The sequence below is a fragment of the Palaemon carinicauda genome, chromosome 28 (genome assembly GCF_036898095.1).
Source record: "Palaemon carinicauda isolate YSFRI2023 chromosome 28, ASM3689809v2, whole genome shotgun sequence".
Classification (NCBI taxonomy): Eukaryota; Metazoa; Arthropoda; class Malacostraca; order Decapoda; family Palaemonidae; genus Palaemon; species Palaemon carinicauda.
The window spans coordinates 73,021,528-73,044,027 of NC_090752.1; the positions used below are offsets into that span (position 1 = coordinate 73,021,528).

The 22,500-nt window shown below is 33.6% G+C and overlaps 1 protein-coding gene across 2 annotated transcripts in view; it reads right to left on the reverse strand.

Annotated features, from left to right (window-relative positions):
- Positions 1-22,500, reverse strand: part of LOC137622095 (prolactin-releasing peptide receptor-like) — a 119,248-nt gene that overhangs the window by 70,761 nt on the left and 25,987 nt on the right. The window contains exons 2-4 of one of the 2 annotated variants that reach the window (XM_068352566.1): positions 21,467-22,500; positions 14,550-14,686; positions 11,453-11,558 (exon numbers count right to left, since the gene is read on the reverse strand). The exon at positions 21,467-22,500 is cut by the window's right edge and continues 782 nt beyond it. In XM_068352566.1, the coding sequence (XP_068208667.1) occupies positions 11,456-11,558; positions 14,550-14,686; positions 21,467-22,500 (1,274 nt within the window). In that variant the 3' untranslated portion in view covers positions 11,453-11,455. The remainder of the gene's footprint in view (positions 1-11,452; positions 11,559-14,549; positions 14,687-21,466) is intronic. The other variant, XR_011040359.1, reaches the window with a different exon arrangement.

Below are 22,500 nucleotides of genomic sequence, written 5' to 3' on the forward strand. Positions count from 1 at the left end.
GAGGGGTTGCCATAAAAGCATTATAGATAAGGTGTATGGGTCGATTGAGGGAAAATAATATCAGAGAGAGAGAGAGAGAGAGAGAGAGAGAGAGAGAGAGATTAAAGCTTCAGCATCAATGGAAATGAGAATATGATGCAAAAAGCACATTGATAAATGAAGAATAATGAAGAGTAACATGGTGCTTAAGTGATGGGGAGTGAAGTCATCAATCGCTGACGAAGTATAGCATAAAGGAAGGGGGAATATTAATGAAGGAGAGAGAGAGAGAGAGAGAGAGAGAGAGAGAGAGAGAGAGAGAGAAAACTCAGTCCTAATCGATGGTCCATAACACAAAAAAATTGTATAAACGAAAATCTAAGATAAGAATATAAAATCATTATTCAAAGATCCAAGTATGAGGGTATGAGGATTCACTTAGGATGTGACTCCCCTGCTGTCCTTTTGCTAACACTTAACCTCTGTCAGGGGGTGTCTTGGTTTAAAGGTTTAAAGGCCACTCATGAATGGTAGAGGCAAGGGTCAGTGATATTGCCCAATCGAACAGGACAATGCCCTAGAAACTGACCATATATACATAAGATCAGCGCCTAAGCCCACTCTCCACCAAAGCTAGGACCAAGGAGGGCCAGGCTATGGCTGCTGATGACTCGGCCGAGACACATAGGCTCCCCTAAACTCCCAATCCTAGGCTCACAAGGATAGCGAGGTTGCAGCGACCAAAGGAACTAACAAATTTGAGCGGGACTCAAACCCCAGTCTGGCATTTACTAGTCAGGGACGTTACCACATCGGCCACCACATGAAAACTGTTGTTGGACTGCTGAACTAAATTTCGCAACTTTTGTAGACACGATTTTGCTATACGAGTAAAGGGACGACATCGTGTAAACCTCATATTTTCCAGGTAGGATAAACTGGTTTAATAATGCGCAAAAATGGAACACCCTATGACTACAGTTGACCCTTTTTTATTTTTCTCGTGTTTTATGCTAGCTGTTTGTACTATAACATATTTATTTGCTTAACCCACCACGATCATCAAACATCAAAAGGTCACGAAAAAAGGGTCATACTTGAAATATAGCATATTTTACCAAGGAAAGCTTACGAAGTCACCTTCCAGTGTAGTTGCCTTTTAAAATGGTACTTTCAATCATTTCTGTAGACACCCCCCCCCCAACTGATTTTTAAAGAAGCAATATATTGGCAAAAAAAAAAAAAAGAACTCAGAATCACAGGAAATGTAGGTTTTATCTATTTTTTTTCTTTTTTTTTGTGAAGTGATATGGATTTTAATGTTTAGTGCATCGTCAGAGATAAGGACTTTCTAGTTGACAGCCTAAAGGATTGTGGAAAGTTATCTTTAAACTACTTCATTTAGCCAATACTGTCCCCTGGAAAGTGATTATAGCTTAAAGTATTAGGAAGTATTGATGATGTACAAAAATTTTTTTTTTCGGTTTTGCAACACTTCATTGGAAAAAGAAAAAAGCTGCATGTTGTCTTGATAATATACAAAGAATGAAATTATGTATTGAGCTACTTTATGTTCAGTAATTTTAATAATTTTAATAATCTCGTTAGTTTCCTTGATATGCCATCTATAAAAACTGATGCAGTATCTTCTTCTTTGTCTGCATCTTTTCCCACTTTTATGTGGGGTCGAAGTTTCCATCTACCTCTGTTCCACACTTCATCACCGGTTAATCCCTTTGATCGAAGGTCATCCTTGATACAGTCAATCCACCTTCGCCTTCATAAAAACTGATGCAGTATCAAATTAAGTATATCTTGACTAGTTTAGTCCACTTCCAGTTACTAGTAGCATTTCTACCGTCACTAAGGGTAGTTCATATCATCTCTGTCCATGATCAGCCGTCCACATTTGATCTAGTCATCATTACAGCTACATGTGATAAATGCTAGTCCAGCCCAGGTGAAAAAACAGTTGTTAATGCACCTTTCTTCCATTTTATCAATATAGCTTTCAAAGTTGATTAATGGCATCCACATTTCTCATTTAATAGTCCTTCTGAGATCTCAGCTGCCAATGTAGAAAATGCCTCGTCATACGGTGACAGCTGAGATGGAACTTTATCCTATGATATTGATAGTGGAAATTTTTAGCCACTGCATCGATGCCATGTATCACCATGGCCCTTAATTTTCAACGGCATAGATTCCTCATTCAGATCTTTTGCCTATTGGTGACCCAACTTCTCCCTCGTAAGCTTTCCTTCGTAAAATGTGCTATATTTTAAGCATGACACTTTTTTTTTCGTGATCTTTTGATCTCTGGTGACCTTGAAGGTCAAAAAATCAAATATTTTCTAGTACAAAAGCTAGAAGACGTCACAAAATGAACAAAAAGCTAGAAGACATCGAGACAAGAAAAACAAAAAGCTAGCAGACATCACGACGAGAAGAACAAGCTAGCAGACATCATAACAAGAAGAACAAGCTAGCAGACATCATAACAAGAAGAGCAAAAAGCTAGCAGACATCACAACAAGAAGAACAAAAAGCTAGCAGACATCACAACAAGAAGAACAAAAAGCTAGCAGACATCATGAAAAGAAGAACAAAAAGCCAGCAAACATCACGAAAAGAAGAGCAAAAAGATAGCAGACATCGCGACAAGAAAAACCAAAAGCTAGCAGACATCACGACCAGAAGAACAAAAAGCTAGCAGACATCGCGACAGGAAAAACAAAAAGCTAGCAGATATCACGAAAAGAAGAACAAAAAGCAAGCAGACATCATGACAAGAAAAAAAAAAAGCTAGAAGACGTCATGACAAGAATAACAAAAAGCTAACAAACATCTCGACAAGAAAAACAAAAAGGTAGCAGATATCACGAAAAGAAGAACAAAAAGCTAGCAGAAATCGCGACAAGATAAACAAAAAGCTAGCAGACATCGTGACAAGACAACCAAAAAGCTAGCAGAAATCGAGACAAGAAGTAAAAAAGGCTGGAAGATATCGCGATAAGAAAAACAAAAAGGTAGCAGACATCGCGACAAAAAAAAACAAAACGCTAGCAGACATCGCGACAAGAAAAACAAAAAGCTAGCAGACATCATGACAAGAAAACAAAAAGCTAGCAGACATCGTGACAAGAAAACCAAAAAGCTAGCAGAAATCGTGATAAGAAAAACAAAAAGCTAGCAGAGATGGCGACAAGAAAAACAAAAAGCTAGCAGACATGGCGACAAGAAAAACAAAAAGCCAGCAGAAATCGAGACAAGAAAAACAAAAAGCTAGTAGATATCACGACAAGAACAAAAAGCTAGCAGACTTCGCGACAAGAACAACAAAAAGCTAGCCGACATCGCGACAAGAAAAACCAAAAGCTAGCAGACATCACGACAAGAAGAACAAAAAGCTAACAGACATCACGACAAGAAAAACAAAAAGCTTGCAGACAGTACGACAAGGAGAACAAAAAGCTAGCAGACATCACGACAAGAAAAACCAAAAGCAGGCAGACATCATGACAAGAACAAAAAGCTAGCAGACATCGCGACAAGAAAAACAAAAAGCTAGCAGACATCATGACAAGAATAAAAAGCCAGCAAACATCTCAACAAGAAAAACAAAAAGCTAGCAGACATCACGACAAGAACAACAAAAAGCTAGCAGACATCGTGAACAAAAAGCTGGTAGACATCATGACAAGAACAAAAAGCTAGCAGACATCACGACAAGAAAATCAAAAAGCTAGCAAACATCTCAACAAGAAAAATAAAAAACTATCAGACATCTAGACAAGAAGAACAAAAAGCTAGCAGACATCACGACAAGAAAAACAAAAAGCTAGCAGACATTGTGACAAGAAGAACAAAAAGCTAGCAGACATGGCGACAAGAAGAAGAAAAAGCTAGTAGACATCGCGACAAGAAAAACAAAAAGCTAGCAGACATGGCGACAAGAAGAACAAAAATCTAGCAGTCATCGCAACAAGAAGAACAAAAAGCTAGCAGACATCGCAACAAGAACAACAAAAAGCTAGCAGAGATCGCAATAAGAAGAACAAAAAGCTAGCAGACATGCGACAAGAAAAACAAAAAGCTAGCAGACATCAAGACAAGATGAATAAGAGGTCATAAGCAGTAACTGGCTGTTTCATATATGAACCACATGAAATCAGTTTCTCCTACTCATAAAGTATGAGGTTTCCGCGATGCCATCACTTTATACCAAAAAAGTTCCAACAGAAGTTGCATAATTTAATTCAGCCGTAAAGCAACAGTTTTTATGTGTCAAAGGCACCCCTTGACATGGTCCAAATGGTTTCAAAAGAGCAGCAAGGGTGTCACTCAAAAAACAATTTTTTTTTAATTTTTTTTGCAGGAACGGGATTTCTGGCTCCCAGACCACATTGTTAAAAATTTGCATTAAAAACCGGTAAAAATCATGGAATAAATGTTGCCAGGCATTTGCCAATTTAAAAACGGATATATTGATGTAAAGGAGTGATATTACGGTCACAAATCCGTAATAGATAATAACTAAGTAGGGTAAAAATTACGGTCGCCTATATTTTAATGAAATACGGCTGAGAACAGTATATTCTTTACGGAGAATTTCCTATTAAGATTACGTTTTTTTTTTTTAACAGTGTACATACTAAAAGACGAATCTTGTTGGATGTGAATGGCCATAAGAATATTATGTATTGCAAAAAAGTATTGATCATTATTAATTTCATCATTCCAATTCATGTGATTACGAAGACAACGTTGCTCAAATAAAATAAAACAATAACTGTAAATGTTTAAATGAAGATGCTGTGCTTCCTATTACTAGAAAAAATACACCATAACTTTCTAGTGATAATTTATCAATATTGCGATAACTTTTGACATTAATATGTTTCAAAAGCCAAGCTTTTTCAATCTTCAGACCAATATAAAAATATGAAAACAGAAAAATTAAATTTTTATCTAAAATTAAGTTAAATAATCCATATAGATTAATAATATAATAAAAAAATAATCATGTTATATTCTACTAAATGGAGTTAATTAATCGGGATTTCAATTTCCATTTATTGTTGAACCTAAATATTTTATGATAATTCTTCAATCACAACTAACTCAAAAAGTAAAACAAATGTCGATTCCCAATTTATGGGAGAGAGCAAAACGCTGTACCAACCGTGTGTCACACGATCGTACATAGTAACGACATTTCATTTTTTGTATATATTATGCTTGTATCTTCGCTCTCCCCTCGTACTAACATTGAACCTGAAATAACGTATCTGTTTTTCTCACCGTTAACTGTTAACCAGTACGGTGTCGGTTGAACAGGATAATTCCTGTTGCATTGAGTTTTTGTATATGAAGGCGAGTGTTCTGTAATAAAGTTACTAAATTGCTTTCAGCCTGCCTTTGAGTCACAACCTTCTCTCGGCTCATTACATTGGTGACCCCAGAAGTCGACTCGCTCCTCCCGCCTTCAACACCCCCTCGCGTTTGCTTGGTTTCAGCGAGCAGAAGTCCAGTTTCGCATCAAGGGCGTGACTCACTTAACCACCAAAGCGGATTATGTTCTCGCGGCGATACCCGATGACACCTTCCCGGAAATATCCGACTGGGTTTGTGAACGAGGAGACACCCCAATAGCGTATGACGCCCTCAAAACATACCATCTGCAGCAGTACTCGCCGTCGCTAGCCGCCCGTATAGCAAAGCTTTTTCAGCTCTCTCAACAACCGTTGGGGGACCAAAGGGCTTCGCTCACCCTCAGGGAAATGACCAGTATCGCTCGCCTGCAACCTGCCGCAGACGGCTCTTATATACAAAAACTCAATGCAACAGGAAATTTCCTGTTTAACCGACACCGCATCGGTTAACAGTTAATGGTGAGAAAAACAGACACGTTATTTCAAGGTCAATGTTAGTGCCAGGGGAGAGCGAAGATACAAGCATAATATAGACATAAAATGAAATGTCGTTACTATGTACGATCGTGTGACACACGGTTGGTACACACGCATTCAAATCTTGTAAGCTACGAAAGACTTTTATCTCATTTTCTGAGATCCCATCTCTCTCTCTCTCTCTCTCTCTCTCTCTCTCTCTCTCTCTCTCTCTCTCTATATATATATATATATATATATATATATATATATATTGTGGCTGCCACATCCTTTATCTTAACTAAATGGGTGCTGCTATTATCATTATTATTATTATTATTATCAATATTATTATTATTATTATTATTATTATTATTATTATTATTATTACAAACTAAGCTACTGTTATACTTCAGTTCTATTATTGAAATATATTTCTACACCGATAAGAATTTTTTTTTTTTAATCCGAAATTCTCCATAAAAATAAACTATTCTCAGCCGTATTTCAATAAAATACAGACGACCGTAATTTTACCTTACTTTGCTATTATCTTTTACTAGTTGATGGCCGTCATATCATTCCTTTACGTAAATACATCCGTTTTTTAAACGGCAAATGTCTGGCATCATTTATGCCAGGAAGTTTACCATTTTTATGGCCAATTATTAACAGTATGTGTCAGCTTTTTTATAGACATTTATATGGACACTCCCCCCGGTCTCTCTCTCTCTCTCTCTCTCTCTCTCTCTCTCTCTCTCTCTCTCTCTCTCTCTCTCTCACAAAAGCAATATCTGCACAAACTTTTACCGTTTTTTTTACGACCAATTTTTAACATTGTCAACTCTTTTCAACTCTTTATATGAACACTCCCCCAGCTCTCTCTCTCTCTCTCTCTCTCTCTCTCTCTCTCTCTCTCTCTCTCTCTCTCTCTCTCTCTCACTCTCTCTCTCTCTTTTCCATCATTCACAAAAGCAATATCTGCAAAAACTTCTACCGTATTTACAGCTAATTTTTAACAGTGTCTGCTTTTCTTTAGCTCTTCATATGAACATTCTTCTCACCCCTCTCTCTCTCTCTCTCTCTCTCTCTCTCTCTCTCTCTCTCTCTCTCACAAAAGCAATATCTGCACAAACTTTTACCGTTTTTTTACGACCAATTTTTAACATTGTCAACTCTTTTCAACTCTTTATATGAACACTCCCCCAGCTCTCTCTCTCTCTCTCTCTCTCTCTCTCTCTCTCTCTCTCTCTCTCTCTCTCTCTCTCACTCTCTCTCTCTCTTTTCCATCATTCACAAAAGCAATATCTGCAAAAACTTCTACCGTATTTACAGCTAATTTTTAACAGTGTCTGCTTTTCTTTAGCTCTTCATATGAACATTCTTCTCACCCCTCTCTCTCTCTCTCTCTCTCTCTCTCTCTCTCTCTCTCTCTCTCTCTCTCTCTCTCTCTCTCTCTCACAAAAGCAATATCTGCACAAACTTTTACCGTTTTTTTACGACCAATTTTTAACATTGTCAACTCTTTTCAACTCTTTATATGAACACTCCCCCAGCTCTCTCTCTCTCTCTCTCTCTCTCTCTCTCTCTCTCTCTCTCTCTCTTTTCCATCATTCACAAAAGCAATATCTGCAAAAACTTCTACCGTATTTACAGCTAATTTTTAACAGTGTCTGCTTTTCTTTAGCTCTTCATATGAACATTCTTCTCACCCCTCTCTCTCTCTCTCTCTCTCTCTCTCTCTCTCTCTCTCTCTCTCTCTCTCTCTCTCTCTCTCTCTCACAAAAGCAATATCTGCACAAACTTTTACCGTTTTTTTACGACCAATTTTTAACATTGTCAACTCTTTTCAACTCTTTATATGAACACTCCCCCAGCTCTCTCTCTCTCTCTCTCTCTCTCTCTCTCTCTCTCTCTCTCTCTCTCTCTCTCTCTCATCATTCACAAAAGCAATATCTGCAAAAACTTCTACCGTATTTACAGCTAATTTTTTAACAGTGTCTGCTTTTCTTTAGCTCTTCATATGAACATTCTTCTCACCCCTCTCTCTCTCTCTCTCTCTCTCTCTCTCTCTCTCTCTCTCTCTCTCTCTCTCTCTCTCTCAAATGCAATATCTGCCCAAACTGAAGCATTATCGGGAACCCATAGAAAGTTCTGGCAGGATTTGTCCACTAATAGGAAGCTCAAACAATAGGGATTCAATGCTTTGAACAATTGGGGTTTACTAACAATATAAAAGGATTTCACCAGATTTTGATAATTTCGATAAACACCCACAATAATTTATACAGTCACTTGTATATACATATATACATTGAACTTTAGCAATATATTTAAAGAAGAATATTTGTGTGTGTGTACTGTATATATATATATATATATATATATATATATATATATATATATATATATATATATATATATATATACGTGGTTATATATATAGTGGACAAGTTATGGCTGATTATAAAGGTGATTGATATGTATATACTGTGTATATGTATGTATATATATATATATATATATATATATATATATATACACACACATATATATATATATATGTATGTGTATATATATATATATATATATATATATAGCTTAGCTATAAATATATAAATGTATATGTTTAACAATACAGCATTATATATATATATATATATATATATATATATATATATATATATATATATATTTAAGCTTAGCTATAAATATATAAATGTATATGTTTAACAATACAGCATAATATATATATATATATATATATATATATATAAATATATATATATATGTAATGTATATATACATATATATATATATATATATATATATATATATATATATACATAAATGCATATATATATATATATATATATATATATATATATATACATAAATGCATATATATATATTAATATATATACACATATATATTAATATATATATATATATACACATATATATTAATATATATATATATATATATATATATATGTATATATATATATATATATATATATATTAATATATAATATATATATATATATATATATATATATATATATATATATATATATATATATATATATATATATATACAAATATATTTATATAAAAGCTCAGCAAAATTGGGACAAGTCAGTACTTTGTTCGGTGAAAAACAGGCAAAGCCCCTTTTCTGATAGGAAAAAGAAAATTTCCACAAAATCCCTTTTAGAACGAAATGAACTGACTTTTTAGGAATGAGGTACAGAGGATTGGTGTTAAACCCAAATGATTGTCAGTTATCCGTCTGCTACGAATCCCACCTTTATTTCGATTAGATTTATCGCATTCAACTTAATTAAGTACGCCAGATGTACGACAAACAACAACTTTTGGGAGATGGATGTCGAAATTGCTTGATTAATAAAATTGTTTCCCTAAGATTATATATAATTTAATATAGAATTTATCTCATTTTTTACTCAAGTTACATATACAATATTTTGATGTTTATTCATTTGTTGTCTGAGATCTTAATAATGATATGTTGTTATTTGTAAGTCAGTTATTTGTTGAAAGAAGATAGAACAATTAGGTACTATTTTGTCTAATGTTAACTTAGCTTACACTTTAATTGTCGACGTGTATGTGTCTCAGCTGAATTCTCAAGTTACAAATAAATAAATTTAATTTTGGTGTTTGTGTCTTACATTTTTTAAGGCTCATACATATAAATTTTGGCGTTTTTGTCTCACAGAAGTGTTCTTGTATTACATATGATTTTATTTTGTTATTAGCTCTTGTGACAAAATTAGTTTCTCAAATATCAAATTTTTTTATATTAATGTGCCTCGGTATTATTTTTCAAATAACAAATACATTACTTATAGTGTTTGTGCGTCTGTTTCAGTAAGTACAAGCGGTGGTGTAGCCATTTTACCTTACTGGAAACGTTATAAACATGACAAATTCGCAGATAATTTGTATTTTCCCCTAATACAAACCTGGAGTTCTTTATTGTGGATATTCTTTCAGCAAAGCTGGAAGGTAGTCAATTAAACGTTTGGTGCGAGGTGGCAACCCTACCCAGACACTGGGTGGGGGATGGCTAGGGGTATTCCAGAATGCTAAAATCACTGGCTAGTGGTTACAACAACCGAAGCACTTACAGCATAGCCTCTACAAAGTTTACAAATGCATTATTTATTGCGTTTGTGTCTTAGATGCATTCTCCTATTACAAAAATAATTACATCCGCCAACGAAGTTGGAAGGAGGTTATGTTTTAACCCTGTTTATGTGTTTGTTTGTGTGTGTGTTTGTGAACACCCTCCTGGCCACAATCTTAATCGTAATGAGAATTGCAAGGACTAACTTATGTAAAAAGCTGGAAATGATTAAATTTTGGAAGGTCCAGGTCAAAGGTCAAGGTCACGGTCAAGTAAAATGTCTAATTCACGTAATCAGCATAAGTTTGGATAACGTTGTCACTGAGATTTAAAACTTTGTTCATATTTGAGTTAATGAAAATCCACGCCAATTAATACATGTTAAGGTTAAAGGTCGAGCAAAAGGTCGAATAATGAGCTGCCGCGGCGAAGGTATACGCTCTACTGAGTGCCCCTCTAGTTTTAACCTGGTGTTTTTACGTTTTTTTCTTTGTACTAAAGTAAGTGACGTAGTTTTGAACGAACAATATTTTGAATTCTTTTACGAAACGATAATTGTTTAGCTACAGTGATGAAGAATATATATATATATATATATATATATATATATATATATATATATATATATTATATATATAATATATATATATAATATATATATATATATATATATATATATATATTCCATTCGCAAGAGTCTTTTTTTTACTCTTTAGTAAAGAGAAGTAAAATCCTTTTATTATTCAGAAACTACTTTGACGTCAATCACATTCATAAAATTAATCATATACCGGATTCCCAATATCGAGTCGAACATGAATATCCGACGGACACCCATCAGAACCATCTCTTAAGAGCTGATCAATCAATTGATGCTGAAGATGAGAAACGCCAGTGTTAATGAAAGCAGTAGATGGATATGCAAATATATGCATACGTGGTACAATAAATTCATTTATAGGCATAAGCAATAAAATATGAATGCAGGCCTCTGTGTGTGTATGTGTATGAGTATATATATATATATATATATATATATATATATATATATATATATATATATATATATATATACTGTATATATATATATACATATATATATATATATATATATATATCTATACATATATACATATATATATATATCTATCTATACATATATACATATATATATCTATCTATCTATCTATCTATATATATATATATGTATATATATATATATATATATATATATATATATATATACATATATACATATATATATATATATATATATATATATATATATATATATCAAATTTACTCGACTGAAATGAAAGAACACAGCAAAATCAAACTCATCGCATCTTTTAAAACAATCACTGATAAGAATAATTTCTTGATCTTGAAAAATGACAAAAAAGAAAAAAAATCCTATTTGGCAACTCACCTGTTAACTGCCATCTTGGGTCGGAAGATCGACTGAGATCGAGTCCATTTTGACCAAACTTCCTTTACTTTTGGGATTGCAATTCTTCTCCGGAGACAGGACCTCCCTTCGAAAAAGGAAGTTTTTGGTGAGTGAGAGAAGTTTTTAGTGGGTATATGAGGTTATTGAGTTTGAATAAAATCTATGCAGTAATGAGTATATTGAGTTTGAATAATAAAATCTATGCATTAATGAGTATGAAAAATAGTCTTTTATAATTTTTTTAAGACTCATTGAAATATACTTCTCTGGAATTTTGTTTTTCTAGTGAGTGAAATAATTTTTTAGTGGGGAAATGAAGTTATTAAGTTTGAATAATAAAATCTATGCAGTAATCATTATGAAAAGTACAATTTTTTTTTTTTTGAGATTCCTTGAAATATACTTCTCTGGAAAGAATTTTTTTTTTCTTAGTGAGTGAAAGAAGTTTTTAGCTGGTAAATGAAGTTATGAAGTTCAAATAACAAGAACTACGTATTAATGATTATGAAAAATAGTGTTTCTTATTTTGTTATACAGTTTATATAACAAAACTATGCATTAATGGGTGCGAAAATTTCAGTATTTCAATGTTTGGGGACATTTTTATAAATATATAATAACAAATGTTAAACTATCAAAGGGGGAAATAAAATACTGTCATGCAAAAATTTGTTGGGTAACATGCTTCTATATTTCCTTATGAATATTTATGGATTAAATAAAGAAATAGATGGGTTTAAATCATTTAATCTAGATTAGGATTATACCAAATTCATTTATATATGAAAGATTTTCCAAACTTATTTCATCCTCATTTCATAGTATATTTAATGGGAAAGAGATATAAGATTGTTTTTAAATAACTAACTGAATTACTAATCAAAACAAAAGACGAAAAAAATAAAATTTTCAGGGATCACAATGAATATAAAAGAAACCACTTTTCAAGTTAATTAAAAGCCTAAAGATTAACAATAACTTTTCTCTTATAAATAGCTTTATACGAACAGCCTCTACCCTGATAGTTTCTTCAGTGCTCATGTATTGATTGTAATTCAATTTAAGCTTTTTTTATTGTAGCCTCATTGAGAACGTCTCTGCATGGTGTTTGCACGACGGGGGTTCGAGTCCCATTCAGACTCGTTAGTTCCTTTAGTGTTTGCAACCTTACCATCCTTGAGGGCTAAGGTTGGGGGGTTTGGGGGAGCCTATAGGTCTATCTGCTGCGTCGTCAGTAGCCATTGCCTGGCTCTCCCTGGTCCTAGCTTGGGTGGAGAAGGGGCTTGGGCGTTGATCCTATATGGTCAGTCTCTAGGGCATTGTCCTGCTTGCTAGGGTAATGTCACTGTCCTTTTCCTTTGCCATTCATGAGCGGAATTTAAAGCCTTTAAATTTGCTCTTACAGGACAATATCGCAATCTCAAGGCACTAATTAATGGAAGGTACTAAGGTACTAAGGCATCATAAGAAATAATTCTTTTTTTTATCTGATGATAAATATAGAAATTGTTGATGTAATAAAATATATTTTGATCTTTTTAATTACTTTAATGGTTGTTTTCCTGGTTCTATTACACAGGGGAACACTCCTTGTTCCCTAAAGGACCTACAAGATCAATTTATAAACATTCTTAAAGTATTTTCCTTAAAACACAGCATATTGCGTATTTGTCAAATCCACAATGGAATAAACTGCGTTTTTAATTGTTGGATGATATATCCTATTCTTTAGCCAATGGAATATATCAAAGTTCTAGGTCAATACATTGGGTAAAAATCCTAACCTTAAAGACGATGATGATGATATATATGTATACAGTATATATCTATCTATCTATCTATCTATCTATATATATACATACAAATAAATAAATAAATGAATATATATATATATATATACATATATATATATATATATATATATATATATATATATAATATATATAAAATATAAGGTTTCAGGATGTTAGAAGAAACCTTAATTCATTATCTAACGAAAAAGATAGGAAATCACGACTTAATACCAGATTAAAATCATGATTTTTCTCTTAATTCTTCGAATAATATATTTTCTGAAAGTGAGTTTGGATCTACATCCTAACGAATAATCTTATTCAAATAAAATATAGTTTTAGCTATGAAAATTTGTCTGACAAAGAATTCCCAAGTTTCCTAGAAATTAGTCACAAAAAATATCATTACAAGTTTAATTTCATCTTAACGACATTTTATTTTGATTTTCCTTCTTTTTTTTCCTTTCTCCGAGAGATTCTGGTAAGGAGAGTTGAAAATTATTTACTGGGCCTTTCTTCTTTCTCTTTACTTATCAAAAAAAAAAAAAAAAACTTTTAAAACAAATAAACAGCGAAGAGGAACAAGATGGCAGTTGAGGGAAGACCACAATAAGGTTTAAAGGCCGCTCATGAATGGCAAAGGGAAGGAACAGTGACATTGCCCTATCGAGCAGGACAATACCGTGGAGACTGACCATATATACGTATGATCAGCGCCCAAGCCCCCTCTCCATCCAAGCTAAGACCAAGGAGCGCCAGGGAATGGTCGCTGATGACTCAGCAGATAGACTAATAGGCTCCCCCATATCCCCAAGCTGTATCTCACAAGGATAGTGAGGTTGCAGCGGGACTCAAACCCCAGTCTGGTGTTCACCAGTCAGGGACGTTACCACATCGGCCATCATGTGGGAAGAAGAGGGAAAACAACAAGGACAAGAATAATAAGAAAAAAAGGTGGCTTAGAGATAGAAAAAAACATAAGAACAGATGAAAATAAAAAAAAATGAAGAAAAGAGTAAAATGAAGAAAAAACTATAAGTAACAAGGGAATGAACGACTTAACAACACAATACATAGTGAGAATAAAACTACAAGGACAAGAACAACAACTAAAAAGGGTGGCGAGGAGAACCCCCCCCCCCACACACACGCAGGAAAAAAAAAAAAAAAAAAAAAAAAAAAAAAAAAAAAAAACGTAAGATCAGTATGAAAATAAAAAGAGGAGTATAACTGGAGCACAAACAACGGGAACATGATTTCCCTAGCGAATGTCTCCGACTTACTTAGGACACGGGTCTTCAGGAGAGTCGTTGAGGGCGTCCTTTCGTGGTCTATAGACGAGCAGGGAGACGCTCTCCACCACTGTCCGGCCCATGCCGGCCCCGCTCTCTGCACCTCGGCCGCGGAGGGGACACCACGTCTGAGGGAAACAGATTACTCTGAGGAACTGTAGCTTGTGTATGGAATTCAACACTAAAGATGACATTGTGAGGTTGGCATTATATTTAATGGATTTAAAAGGACTACGGTCTCTTAAAGAAAGAATAAGATTGGACTATATTTGATAGATTTAAAAGGACTACTGTCTTCAAGAAAGGATAAGATTGCATCAAGGTTGATGGATTTAAAATTACTACGTCTCTTCGCGAAAGGATAAAATAGCATTACATTTGATTGATTGAAAAGGACTACTGTCTCTTTAAGATAGGATAAGATTACATTATATTTGATAGATTTAAAAAGCCTATAAGCTATTCATAAAAGGATAAGATTGCCTTATATTTGATGGATTTAAAACGAAGACTGTCTCTTAAAGAAAGGATAAGATTGCACTATATTTGATAGATTTAAAACGACGACTGTCTCTTGAAGAAAGGATAAGATTACACTATATTTGATAGATTTAAAACGAAGACTGTCTTGTCTCTCAAAGAAAGGATAAGATTGCAGTATATTTGATGGATTTAAATCGACGACTGTCTCTTAAGGAAAGGATAAGATTGCACTATATTTGATTTAAAACGACGACTGTCTCTTAAAGAAAGGATAAAATTGCACTATATTTGATAGATTTTAAACGAACTGTATCTTAAAGAAAGGATAAGATTGCACTATGTTTGATAGATTTAAAACGACGACTGTCTTTTAAAGAAAGGATCAGATTACACTATATTTGATAGATTTAAAACGACGTCTGCCTCTCAAAGAAAGGGTAAGATTGCATTATATTTGTTGGATTTAAAAGGACTGGTCTCTTCAATAAAGGATCAGATTGCATGATATTTGATGAATTTAAAAATACCAGTTTCTTCAAGAAAGGATAAGCGTGGATTATATTCGATAGATTTAAAAGGACTGCTGTCTCTTCAAGAAAGGATAAGATTGCATCGTGTTTGATGGATTTAAAACGACGACTGTCTCCTATTAAAGAAAGGATAAGATTACATCACATTTAACTGATCTAAAAGAGCTACTGTCTCTTCAAAAAAGGATGCCATGAGAAGGATAGTAAGCTGAGCTACTGGAGTACCCAAGGAAGGATAGGATGTGAAGGGAACAGGACTAAGCTAATTGTGTCCTCCATGGATATATAGGATGGGACGAGACCAATCTGGGTTACAAAAGAGCTAAAGGAATGATAGGATAGGAAGAAAACGAATCTGTGCTACCAAATATTCCTAGAAAATACAGGATACGGAGGAAATTGGGCTGAACTATTCAAGATCCCAAAGGAACAATAACGAAGGAAACTAAACCGACAAACTAAGGATATGACAAACCTTTCAACTAACGTATCCTTTCTGAGAATTTCTATAACAAGCAAGAGACACAAACAAGTAGAATATCCACAAGGAACGGTAGGATGTAAAGGAAACAAACCTGGGCCACTCATGACATGCCAGTTAGCTCGTTCGGGATTAACGATATCCTTAAAGGAGTGTATCGCCAAGAAACAATAGGATACGAAGAACCATATTCAGGGTCACTGGCGTTTCCAAATAGAGAACAGGGCATGAGGTCTGACGATATATCCCTAAATGCTTAATATTTCAAAAAGAATTCGAAAAAATTAAAAATACTGAACTAAATATGTATTTCACCCATAGTAATAATTCCCAAAATCTATTATAACTAACTGGAAACTGGCAACAAATGCGAATAATTTAATTCCAGATAAATTGTATAAAACCTAGTACCAAATATGCATTTCACCCATCATAACATCTATTACAATTAACTGGAAACTGACAAAAAATACAAATACTTTAATTAGAGATAAACTGTTTAAAACCTTGTACCAAATATGCATTTCACCCATTATAATAACTTCCAAATCTATTATAATTAACTGGAAACTGGCAACAAATACGAATAATTTAATTCCAGATAAAATCTATAAAACATTGTACCAAGCATTTCACCCATTATAATAATTTCCAAATCTATTACAATTAACTAGAAACTGGCAAGAAATACCAATACTTTAAATCCAGATTGAATTAACAAAACATAATAAAATAATATTAGCATATCACCACTCATACCAGACTTGAAAATATATTTGATTGAAGTCTGGCGATTAATCTGTACATCTCAATATCCGCACAATGACAATGACCCAGAGAAAGATCAATTACTCGACAGTCGCCAAATCATTCAAATCAAGGAAATCTTTGCTTTGATCAAAGCTGTTGTTCATTCAGTTCCCTGAAGGAGAAATAATCAGCTGTTCAAGCTTTTGTTTTCCTCTTTTGACATGAAGAGGTGAAACAAAATTGACTCTTAAATCTGCTGTCTATAGTAATTTACTAGTAATTGATAGTAATTAACAAGGCATTGGAAGTAATTTGATTATATTCAGACGCTTCAAAATTGGGGTTCATTTGTTATTCACTATTGCCTGAAAGGTATTTTAATATAGAGGTGAAACAAAATTGACTCTTAAATCTGCTGTCTATAGTAATTTACTAGTAATTGATAGTAATTAACAAGGCATTGAAAGTAATTTAATTACATCGCGATGCTTCCAAATTGGGGTCCCTTTGTTATTCAGTATTGCTTGAAAGGTATTTTAATTTAACTTAATACATAAGTATGTTGGTTATCCAGTGCACCCACGCACATAATATAAACAAAGCAATGACAACCATCCTAATTCTTTTAATCGCAATAGCTTGAAACATAAAATACACTTAAGTTATATTTATACCTTACTTTGCCAACTGATAGTTTCAGATAGATAAAAGTCATTGCAACAGTATTGGTAATAGAATTATTTTCAAAGACCTTGACAGTTTTAAATTAAGGTCTGAAGGACAGGATTGAATTTACGACACATGAATAAATGAATTGTCTTTATAAAACAAATTTAATATCAGCCAAAAATCACAAAAATTATAAGCTCAATGAAAGGAAGGATTTTTTTGGGGAAGACAAAATTGGATTTTCTTTAAATAAAAAAAAAAATATTTTCAGCAAAAAATCACGAAAATTATACGTTCAATGAAAGGAATGATTTTTTTAGGGAAAGAAAAAATAGGATTTTCTTTATGAAAAACAAAAAATTAATTTCAGAAAAAAGTCACGAATATTATACGCTCAATGAAATGAATGATTTTTTTAGGGAAAGACAAAATTTGACTGTCTTTATAAGAAATTATATTTCATCAAAAAATCCCGAAAATTATACGCTCAATCAAAGAAATGATTTGTGGGGTAGACGGAATACACAGGAAGAAAAACGAAAAGAATATGAATCTACCAAAAAAAAAAAAAAAAAAAAAAAAAAAAAAAAAAAAACGAATATTTATGTCACAAGGAAGAATGAAGTCTGACAAATTAATAGCAAAGGGGTGAATTGATTGTTATTAAAAGAACGATTCTATTGCAATAAGTGCAAGTCGTTACTCATGACACAGACGTGTTTATTTGGCATTTATTAAATGCGAAAGTTGATTTATTGGGAATAAAAAAATAATACTATAGGGGAAATCCGGAATTCAAAGTATGGAGAAGGCTTTATTTATGTAATAAGAAATCTTTAATTTATAACAGACTGGAAGGATGCAATTATTATTTTTATTATTATCATTAATAAATGCTAAGCTACAACCCTCGCTGGAAAAGCAGGATGCTATAAGCCCAGAGGCCCCAACAGGGAAAATAGCCCGGTGAGGAAATGAAACAAGGAAAAATAAAATATTTTAAGAACAGTAAAATCATTGAAATAAATATTTCCTATATAAACTATAAAAACTTTAACAAGACAAGTGAAAGAGAAACTAGATAGAACAGTGTGCCCAAGTGTACCCTCAAGCAAGAGAACTCTAACCCAAGACAGTGGAAGACCATGGTACAGAGGCTATGGCACTACCCAAGACTAGAGAACTATGGTTTGATTTTGGAGTGTCCTTCTCCTAGAAGAGCTGCTTACCATAGCTAAAGAGCCTCCTCTACCCTTACCAAGAGGAAAGTAGCCAGTGTATGGGTTACGGCTGAATTAATAATAAACTTGAAAGTTAAATTTGCAATAAACTTAAAAGCAGTGTTTATGGATCACAGCTGAAATAGTAGAATAGTTGAAAAGCGAAGTTAATGGTTCACAACTGAATTTATAATAAAATCAGTAAAGCTAATTTTAAGGTTCACAACTGAATTTTAAGTAAAATAAAAAAATCGAATTTATGGTTCACGGCTGAATTTATATTAATTAAAAAAATAAAATTAATAATTCACAGCTGAATTTATAATAAATCAAAATATCAAATTATTAATTCACAACTGAATTTATAATAAATTAAAACATCAAATTAATAATTCACAGCTGAATTCATAATATATTAAAACATAAAATTTATAGCTCTCAGCTGAATTTATAATAAAATAAAAAATAGAATTTATGGTTCTCAGCTGAATATAAAAAAAATAAAAAAATTGAATTTCATGGTTTACTGCCGAATTTAAAAAAAAAAAAAAACATTTTATGGTTCACAGCTGAATTTATGAAAAATAAAAAAATCGAATTTTATGGTTCACAGCTGAATCTATAATGAATTGAAAAATCGAATTTATAGTTCACAGCTGAATTTATAATAAAATAAAAAAAATACAATTTATGGTTTACAGCAGAATTTATAAAATAAAATAATCGAATTTTATGGTTCACAGCTGAATTTATAATAAAAAAATACAATACATGATTTACAGCTGAATTTATAATGATATAAAAATACAATGTATGGTTTACAGCTGAATTTATAAAATAAATAAATCTAATTTTATGGTTCACAGCTGAATTTATAATGAAAAAAATACAATGTATGGTTTACAGCTGAATTTATAAAATAAATAAATCGAATTTTATGGTTCACAGCTGAATTTATAATGAAAAAAATACAATGTATGGTTTACAGCTGAATTTATAAAATAAATAAATCGAATTTTATGGTTCACAGCTGAATTTATAATGAAAAAAATACAATGTATGGTTTACAGCTGAATTTATAAAATAAATAAATCGAATTTTATGGTTCACAGCTGAATCTATAATGAATTGAAAAATCGAGTTCATAGTTCACAGCTGAATTTATCATAAAATAAAAAAAAATACAATTTATGGTTTACAGCTGAATTTATAAAATAAAATAATAGAATATTATGGTTTACAGCTGAATTTATAAAATAAATAAATCTAATTTTATGGTTCACAGCTGAATTTATAATGAAAAAAATACAATGTATGGTTTACAGCTGAATTTATAAAATAAATAAATCGAATTTTATGGATCACAGGTGAATTTATAACAAACTTGATTGGCGAAGCTCCCGGTTCACAGTTAAATTTATAATAAAATTCAGATTCGATATTCATTTTTAACAGCTGAATTTACAACAAACAAGAGAGATGAATTATATAGTTCATCGGAAATCATATTTACAGCATTTGGAAGATTGACAGAAAATGAAATCTATGGCAAGAGGTACACTGAATCAACTACATTTGTAGGACTAAATCTATCGTTAAAGAAATTGAACTTACAGTAAATAAAAATGGAACATATATTAGATGCAAGACTCGAGAAAGCTAAACTCCAATGAAGGAGGAACTATTAATTTACCATATTGGTTATTGCATGGAAGGAATTATTATTAGTATTATTACTACTAGCTAAGCTACAGCCCTAGTTGGAAAAGCAGGATCCTATGAGTCCAAAGGTTTCAGCAGGGAAATATAGCCCAGTGAGGAAAGGAAATAAGGAAATAAATAAACTATAAGAAAAGTAATGAACAATTATAATATCTTAAGAATAGTAATATGAAAGTAGATCTTTCATATATAAACTATAAAAACTTAAAAAAAAAAAAAAAAAAAGAGAGGAAGAGAATTAAGATCTAATAGAGTGCCAGAGTGTACTTTCAAGTAAGAGATCTCGACCCCAAGACAGTGGAAGACCATGGTACAAAGGCTATGGCACTACCCAAGATTAGAGAACAATGCTTTGAATAACTAAAGCGTCTCTTCTACCCCTACCAAGAGAAAAGTACTCACTGAACAATTACAGCGCAGTAGTTAACCCCTTGAGTGAAAAAGAACGGATTCCTCGAGACAGATAGAATTCGTGATATGGAAAAGCGAAAATGGTTGAATTTGTGGCATGGATTTTTAACAGGATAGGTATTAAGATGGTTTTGAGAGTCCGGTGGGTAAAGAACATTAGAAAAAGAATTTGAGAGAGAGAGAGAGAGAGAGAGAGAGAGAGAGAGAGAGAGAGAGAGAGAGAGAGAGAGAGAGAGAGAGAGAGAGAGAGAGAGAGAGAGATTCATTTCTTGAGTAGAATCCAACCAACTTCACAGATTTAAAAGAAAATGAACATAAAACTTTTGGAAAGTGTACTCACTGTAAAATCATCTTAAGATCTATGGGAAACTAAATATAATTCTAAAGCTATAAGTACTTTAATACATTAAATACTAGTATCTATTGAACCAAAAACCAAGGTGCAGACGTTAAATTTTACAAGGTTGTGTAGCCAAGCCAAGGTTTTCAGGAAAAATCCACTAGACCTTTTACTTACATCAACAACAATTACAAATAGAGGTGAAAAACCTAATTCTCACTAATGTCGCAGGCTTCCATTTGTGAGATACTACTTGATATAAAAATAAAATAATTATATTTGAGGTTCACTAAACTACTTACCTTCCTGAGTAGTTTTGGGATGACTTGCTTGAGCTCTTCCCTCAGGTTGGTGTTGAGCCAGCCGTAGAGGACAGGATTGATACAGGCGGAGGTCATGGCGATGGCATGGCAAAAGCCAAACACTACGTAGAAATACTCCGGTTCTCGGAAGAAAGCCACGTAATTGAAATCTGCCAGGAGGTTCACCACATGCCACGGCAACCAGCATATGGCAAAAGCCGCAGCGATGGATGTGAGCAGTATAGTCGTTCTGCGATTCCTCTCGATCTCTCTCTGCGCTCGGCGCGCGTCGCGCTGCGACATCTGGTGACTGCTGAGGTAGTTCTGGATTCTCCCGTGGACGAAACTCAGCACCAAGATTGGAATGATGTACTGGATGACTATGAGCGTGATGTTCCAGGCGTACTTGACGATGGGTGAGGACCACTTCTCGACGCAGCGTCTGTACAGGAGGTAGTCCTTGAGCGTCACGTCTTCTACGAAGTAATAAGCGAAGAGAGGTAATGGGAAAGCCAGGGATACCAGCCAAATGGCTGCTACAGACCAGGGGACGTACACCCTGGCATTCCTATTTCGTTGTACGCAAACTATCGTCAAGTAGCGGTCGGCCGCTATTGCCACGATCGTAGCCGTTGAGACCAGGATGTTCGTACATTGCAGGACGGGTACGAGTTTGCAGATGAAGTTGCCCATTGCCCAATTCTTGTGCAAGAGGCTGACCATCGTGAAAGGCATACACACCAGGCACATACTCACGTCAGACACCGTGAGATTGATGATGTAGACGTTGCGGGCCGTCCTGAGCTCGGGCCGGTGTCCTACGACGAAGGCGACGATGAGGTTGCCCAGGATACCCACTGTGATGAGGAGGGCATAGACGGTGATGAGAGAGACCTTCGCAGTAGTGCCCAGGTAGCTCCTTTCGTTCGTTTCTTGCAGGATGGTTATGATCTCCGTCCAATTGAGGGACTGGTTGGGGTAGACGGCTCCCATGAGCATGGTTTCCAGCTGATTGGCAAACGGGTTCACCTCCT